The sequence below is a fragment of the Penaeus monodon genome, chromosome 1, assembly GCF_015228065.2.
Source record: "Penaeus monodon isolate SGIC_2016 chromosome 1, NSTDA_Pmon_1, whole genome shotgun sequence".
In the NCBI taxonomy this organism is placed as follows: Eukaryota; Metazoa; Arthropoda; class Malacostraca; order Decapoda; family Penaeidae; genus Penaeus; species Penaeus monodon.
Window position 1 is genome coordinate 59,507,930 of NC_051386.1, and position 7,500 is coordinate 59,515,429.

General features: G+C 47.3%; 1 protein-coding gene across 18 annotated transcripts in view; it reads left to right on the top strand.

The window, feature by feature from the left end:
• The window catches only part of LOC119574895 (lisH domain-containing protein C1711.05-like), a 77,965-nt gene that overhangs the window by 49,691 nt on the left and 20,774 nt on the right, over nucleotides 1-7,500 (top strand). For 3 of the 18 annotated variants that reach the window (XM_037922171.1, XM_037922177.1, XM_037922182.1), the window contains exon 3: nucleotides 6,114-6,230. The exons of 11 other annotated variants lie outside the window; for them this stretch is intronic. In XM_037922171.1, coding sequence (XP_037778099.1) covers nucleotides 6,114-6,230 — 117 coding nt within the window. Of the gene's footprint in view, nucleotides 1-5,480; nucleotides 5,498-6,019; nucleotides 6,036-6,106; nucleotides 6,241-7,500 lie in introns of those variants that run through there. 4 more of the 18 variants (XM_037922275.1, XM_037922289.1, XM_037922235.1 and 1 more) reach the window with 4 other exon arrangements.

The window sequence follows — 7,500 nt, forward strand, 5'->3', positions numbered from 1 at the left end:
GAAATTAATAACGGATAAAAATAAGAGACAAGAGAAAGGAGAAGAGAAAAGAGGAGAGAAGCGAGAAGAAATAATATAATAGATAAAAATAAGAGAGCAGAGAAACGAGAGGCGAAAAAAGAGAAGAGAGAAAAGAGAGAAAATAAACGAAAAGAGATGAAAAAAAGAAGAGAGAAGAGAGAAAATAAACGAGAAGATATAAAAAGGAAGAGAGACAAGAGAAAATAGACCAAAATAAACGAGAACGGAAAAAAAGAGAGAGAGAGAAAATAGCGAAGAGACCAAAACAAACGAAAAGATATGAATAAAAAAAGAAGAAGAATAAGAAAACAGAAGAGACAAAGCACATGAGAAAATTAACCAAGCGAAATAGAATGCCGACCCGAGCGACGAGACGCGGACCGCATCCCGACGGCGGGATCTCTGCGGCGCGGCGTCGGGTGAACTCCCTCCCTCGGGCGTCGGGTGAACTCCCTCCCTCGGGCGTCGGGTGAACTCCCTCCCTCGGGCGTCGGGTGAACTCCCTCCCTCGGGCGTCGGGTGAACTCCCTCCCTCGGGCGTCGGGTGAACTCCCCCTCGCCGTCCGGGGAACTCCCTCCCTCCGTCGGTGAACTCCTCCCTCGGCTCGGTGATCCTCGGGGTCGTGCCCTCCCTCGGGCGTCGGGTGAATCCCTCCCTCGGGCGTCGGGTGAACCTCCCTCGGGCTCCGGTTTCTCCCACCCCGGAGATCGGCGTGAACTTCTTCTATTGGCTTGCGTGACCGCGCCGGGCATTCGGTAGACTCCCTCATGGGTGTGTGTGTTGATTTTTCCTCAGCCGTTTTTGTTTTTTTTTTTTTTTTTTTTTTTGGGGGGGGAGGGTAAAGGGGAGGTTATTTGGTTAGTTAGGAAGCTCGGTATTTTTTTTTTTTTCTTCTTTTTGTCTTCTCTTTGCGACGTATTTAGAAAACAAATAGTCTGTGTTTTTTGCGCTGGAGGAGTCTGAGTTTTTTTCTTAGTTTTTTACATATATTGTTATAGTATTACAAATTATCGCGAATATTACAAATTGATTCTCGGTAGATTTTTAAAAACTTGAGTATGTTAGATTTTTAAAAAAGGGAAACACTGATATACAAGGAAAATAAAAAACAAATCCAACTCTAGCGATGAATTTCAGGCATCTTACGGAGGAATTGCGAAGGGACAATGCAAAACAGGTAAACTGGTCTTTGTGATTACGGAGCGCAGGGCCCGACGCGCCATGGCTGCGCCGCCTCGTGTGATGCATGACTGATTCTGGTTTGATGGTGAATTCATGACGAGGTTGTTGACGTTCGTGGTAACTCGGGGAGACGAAGCAAGTGGTGGTGGTTGTTATTTATTTGTTTTTTTTTATATAATTTTCGTTTTGTTTTCGGTTTTTAGTTCGTTTAGATATTTTTAGTTTCGATTTTGTAAAAAAAAAAAATATTTCATGTTTTGTTTCGTTTTCATTTTCGTTTTTTTTATTGTTTATTTTTATTGTTTGTTTGGTTTGAAAATTGAAGGAACAGGTGTTCACTTAGGCCTACATTTGAAGGTTGTTTTCTTGCTTGAAATAGGGATGCCGGTAATTGTTAAAGGTCTGTTGTTTAGGTCTGTCTGGTAGGTCTATATTGTAGACTGAGATAAAAATGATTATTATTATCACTACGTTACGTCCTACGAGGTAAAAAAAAAAAAAAAAAAAAAAAAAAAAAAGATAAAAATTGAGCTTTTAATTAATCAGTATTTCCGTATCTGTCAATTTGTTGGGTTTAATTAACTTGCAGTAGGAATTCATACGAATGGGTTGATTAATACGAATTAATCTGTTGCACAAATGGAATTAATTTTGTCAGTTTTGGCGATTATGCAACTGTTTTTTCTTCATTCCCTATATCATTTCGGTCAAATTTAAGACCCAGATATGAATGTCTTTCGTAATAACAGTACGAGGAGGTGGAGGTGAGCAACAATATAGATAGATAGATAGATAGATAGATAGATAGATTACATACATACATACGTACGTACGTACGTACGTACGTACATACATACATACATACATACATACATACATACATACATACATACATACATACATATATATTGTTTTATTAACCATAAACATTTTATTGTGTCCATTGATAGCAGGGAATTAGTGGTTAGGCAATGGTAGCACCATATACCATCTAAGATTTGTATTTCTTTTGGTTTCTTTTGTGTTATATTTTTTTTCATAATCAAAGGCCATCAAAATGAATTTCAGGAACTGCATACCAGTTAGAGATAAACAGAGACAGAGATAGAGATAGTGATAGAGATAGAAATAGAAATAGAGATGAAGACGAAGAGATAGAGCCGGAGATAAAGATAGCGATAGAGCCGGAGATAAAGATAGCGATAGAGATGAAGACAAGGAGACAAGAGGCAGAAATAAGAATAGGAACAAGAGACAAAGGCAGCGACAGCGAAGAAGCTCCGCGGTGCTAGAGAGAGGAAATCCCGCGGAGGAAGAAGGTTGTATGGTTTGCACGCCGGCCGAACGGGTTTTTGGTAGCGTGTGTGCTGGTAGACAGGTTGTAACAGATATCCGAGTGGGTAGGTTATCACGGGCTGGTTCTTCCGGTCACGGTAGCATCGGTCCCTGGTAGTTAGGAGCAGGGTCATGGCGGGTTACCCAAGCATGGTGGTTGCGGTGGAAGGGAGGGAGGGGGTCCAACTCTCTCTTGTGTTTCTCTCTCTCGGCCTTGCGCTCTCTCTCTCTCTCTCTCTCTCTCTCTCTCTCTCTCTCTCTCTCTCTCTCTCTCTCTCTCTCTCTCTCTCTCTCTCTCTCTCTCTCTCTCTCTCTCTCTCTCTCTCTCGCACGTCATTTGGAGTATATATGCATATACCAAGACCTCCATTCGGAATATATATTCCACCTCAAGGTTAGTTGTCCAAGCAACGTGCAACTTTTTGCGCCGCTTTTTCCGTGCAGTGGCGCACCCGATCTTCCATATAGAAGACATGCCATAGATCTTCCAGCAAGAGAGACGTGTACCCTCCACCCTCTCTTTGGCTGTGGTCCAGTACCTGTAATCGGGAGGCGGCCGAAGCACCTGTGGTCGCATAGTAATGTTTATTTCATGCAGCGTCGCCGTGCTATCTGCCTGTGGAATGCAGTGACTTGGTAGTGAAGGAATGCATGTTAAAAACTGTCGAGGATGAGCGAAGTTTGTGAAAAGGGAAAATCTTTGGGGGTATGTTGTATATTTAGGGGGGTGGGGAAAGGCGTAGTGAAAAGGTAACGTTTCCAAGGGATGTTGTCGTATGTTTAGGGTGAAAAGGCCTGGTAAAAAAGGGGAAATCTACGAGTTGAAGTTAGTATGTATTTTGGGCGTAAAAGGCCTAGTGAAAAGACCTTGTTAAAAGATAAAATCTTCGGGAGAAGTTGTATATTTAGGGGAAAAGGGCATAATGAAAAGGAAAAATCTCTTGGGGAAATTTTCGTATATTTAGGGGAAAAACATAATGAAAAGGAAAAATCCCTGGGGGAAGATGTCGTATATTTAGGAGAAAAACACCAAGTTAGTTGTTAATTAGGCCCTCTTTGCCATATGGATTTGAGGATTTAACGTAGCAGGGGATGAATGGAGGAGGAAATCGCGTGGGTGGAAGAATGGGCGGGGGGGAGCGAGAGGATTAAGAGTAGGTTTAGGGATAATGTTGAATGAGTGGCGTTGGGGGTGTTACTGAATGGTACCGAGGGGATGGGGCTCCGCTGGTGGGGGGGGGAAGTCGGGGAGGAGGGAGAATTGGAAGGGAGGAGGGAGAAGGGGAGGGAAGGGGGAGGGAGTAACGCGAATCTAGGATAGGCTATGTGGTTACGGAGATGTTTATGCAGGCTGCGAAGAGGATGCGGGCATAACCTGCATCATCATCCTATACCGTGTGTTGATTTCCAGCCCCCTTCGCAAACTTGATGAATACCGTCTATATTCACCACGTAAGATGAAGAACAAATTTTTTAAAAATTGTGTTGTAGGCGAAGCATTTGCAGCGTTTCGAGAACTGGGTGGTAGTAAAGTGTGTACTCGCGCGTGTGTGTGGAAGGAGGACGGGGGAGAAGGCAGAATCTGAGAAAGAGAGAGAGAGAGTTTGGCCTGTTATGATATCACTGCAAAGGCTCTGCAGACGGGGACTTTGGTCGTTCTGCTCGTATCTGCGCTCGGGATGGCCCCAGTCGCCGGCTTTGGGCATAACCGACAGTCGATATTGGAAATCTCTTAACCTTAGTACAGCGTTTATGCATGTATTTTCGCAGTATAACATTCCAGCAAGAGCTTGCCGTTACCACGAAAAAAAAAGATGCGAATTCATTATGAAGAGTGACTCGTAAGAGCCGTCACGCCACGCTACCTCGACACAGCAGCTCTGTGGCGGCGGGACTCGGGAGGGGGATGATGCCCTGCCAGTGCCCGGGGTGCGCCGTCACGTGCTTGGCAGAACGGCCGCTTGGGCAGATCGCATAGATTGACGCAAGGGAGAGGAAGGGTGGGAGAGAGGGAGATAGGTTGAGGGAGAGGGAGGGAGGGAGAGAGGAGATAGATTGAGGGAGAGGGAGGGACGGAGGGAGGAAGAGACAGTGAGAGAATAAGAGAGAGGGAGGTTCCTGTGAACGTCATCGAAACGAACTAGTTTGTGAGCGGAAAATGCCTCAGTTTTTTTTTTCTTCAGTCTTTTTGTTTCAGCTTTTTCTTTGTCTCGTCTGTTTATGAACCGGTCTGTTTGTGCGTCGGAATGGCATGAGAACCGGGGAATGAAGGGGGGTGGGGGTAGGAGGCACGGACTTAGGGTTGACGAGGGTGCGTTCGAGAAAGGGAGGAAAAAGTGGATAAAACCCAGGGTGAAAGGGTGACGGCAGGGTGGAATGATAGCTTCGGGTTGCCAGGGGGGAGTGTAAGAATGTGAGAGGGATGCGCGGAATTGTCTCACGGAGAGGGTGGCGTGTCGAGAGGGAGAGGGAGAGGGGGAAGGAGGACGCGGGGGTGGATCTTTGAAGAGGAAGAGAGGGAGGCAGAGAAGGGGGGAAAGGGGGGGAGGAGGAGGAAAGCCCCGGATACAGTGGCTTGAATGTGAGGGTATTCTTGCGGATGAGAGGGGTGGGGGGGGATGGGCAGGAAAGCGTAGACAGGATGCACAGGGTAGAGACATAAAAATCGAATGTGGATGTGAGAGAACATGAATGTACGCGATGGAGAAGTAAACATGTCAAGGCGGACATTATGAAGCGTTTCACCCTGTCATTTAATGTTACGGGCCGATAAGTGGGCACTGGACGGCTCCCGTGTTTAACTGGCATACACAATCCGGCCCGGATGCAGTCTAGCCGCGGAGACACGAGTGCACACTACAGTCTAGGAACAGTCTGCGAAGGCCGGTCGCACGCAACGGCGGCGGCTGCGGATCTCCCTCTTGCGGAATTAGTCCCGCCAGAATTGCGGAAAAAAGCGTAATGATTCTCGGAAAGAAGGCTTTGTTCGGAGTCTGATTATTGCAGTGTTTCGGCGGTTTTGCGCGCGGGTGGCGGGAGGGCGGCCACTGAACACCTGTTATACCCGCCGTTGCATAAGGTCATATTAAATTACACCGACGAGGGCACGACGAGCTCACAAGGGCGAGATCACGCAGGAATTGCACGCGACTCGTGGCCTTCCGGAGCGGAGTTTGACATGTCGCTCTTTGAAGGATGATGCGACCGGGCTTGAGCATAAGATTTACGACCTTGCGAGGGAGCGGGAGCGAGAGGAAGCCTGCGCAGTCCAGAAGAAAGCAGACTCTCGCTTGTTCACAAAGACCAAGACGTAGGGAGTTGGATAGAAAAAACGGCCCAAGTGTAATGTAATTGCCGTGATCTTGTGACTTTTGCGCCCGAGTCTTTTTGCCGTGTGATGGACGCCTCCTTAGCCTTGTCTTCCTTTGCAAATTGCTGCCTGCCTGCCTCGCTGTTGCTTACGTGCTCATCCCGCTGGCTCTGCAGGCTGGCTTTGGTTAGAGGAGTGTTTACAGGCCCAGTTCCTAAGTGCGCATCGGGGAGAATTACTGCTGTTCTTGAACTCATTCCGCAGCACAAGTCGCTGAAGCAATACTCGGCCGTGCTGGCGCTGCTGAGACACTTGACGGACCCCAGCACCTGGCACTCGGGCCTCCGGGCTGCCCTGCGACTCGCGACCCCCGGACTCCAGGTTGGAGAATGTATGGCATTAGATAGCTGGCTTAAAAGGGCATCATGTCTCCTCTCTCGCAGCTCGCCTCCTCCCTCTCGCCTCGCCGCCGCTTCACTCCCTTCACCCGTTAGCAGAAGCACGCGTTTCGAGAATAATAAATCGGATGAAAGTTTACGCTGCGTCGGTGAGAGGTCCGGCTAGGGGCTGGGGCAGAGGCTGGGGCAGGGGGTAGGGGCTTGGGCATGGGGCTATGGCCGGGCGGTGCGTGCGTAGTAGTGTTCTGTGCCGTGCCTGGGGAAAGGGAGGGGGAGGAGGGCAGGCGGGGTAGGGGTTAGAGGGTAGGAGAGGAGAGGGAGGGATAAGTGGTGTGGGTCGCCGGGTGTACTTCGTTCTGTGTGTTTCTGTTTGCTTCCCTCTTTGCCCCTTAGAAAAGCTATTTACGTCGGATGAGGGATATGTTATGTGATGTGACGGCTTTCTCTGTTGTATCGTAAGGTATTGCTCGTGAAATTAAGTTCTGTGTACATGCTTTACACACACAAAAAAAAGAAAAAAAAAATACAACGAAAAGAGATATAGATAATGTTTTACTTGATTGACGTCTCTGAAAAAATGCATTAGCCTTCTTTGAATCTCTTACGTTCATGGGTGTTGCATAATGTTTGTGGAACGTGATTTCCAATGGGCCACAGTGATACCAAACGTTTCGAAGAGGCTAGGTCAGTATTATCCCCATAACGCTGAATCCACGTAGAATGTTGGCCAAGTCAGTATTGGCTTTATAATACTGGATCCATGTAAGCCTTGTAAGTGCTTTCCCATTGCATATGCAAGAGTGAGTCGCGCCAGAGCAGGAGCCAGGACGAGAGAACCCCGACAAGCAAGCAGACGCTGAACAAGACGATCTGCTTACTAAGCGTGCATGTTGCAAGCGTCATAGCAACTACACGACTGACCTTAAGCCGGCCTCCATTTCAACTTATCGCCAGCGCCATGTGCCACGAAAGGTTATGGCATTGATAACGGTTGCATCATGACCTGTGTATCAATTAAAGGGGGGGGGACTCGCCTGATGTTTGTTGAACTAAGAAGTTAATGCCCGGAAACGGTTAATTGCAGAAGTCATGGAAAGGACGTTTGTGTGCGTGGGTTTTCTTCGCCATGTTAGAAAAAGCGATAAATTAAAAGAATTGGAAGATGATAGAAAACGTTTCGAGATCCACCTGGCTTTTTCAAGCGCCCGGGTTGAACGAGGGTAGTATTAGGCCTGAAAGATTGCAAAGATTGA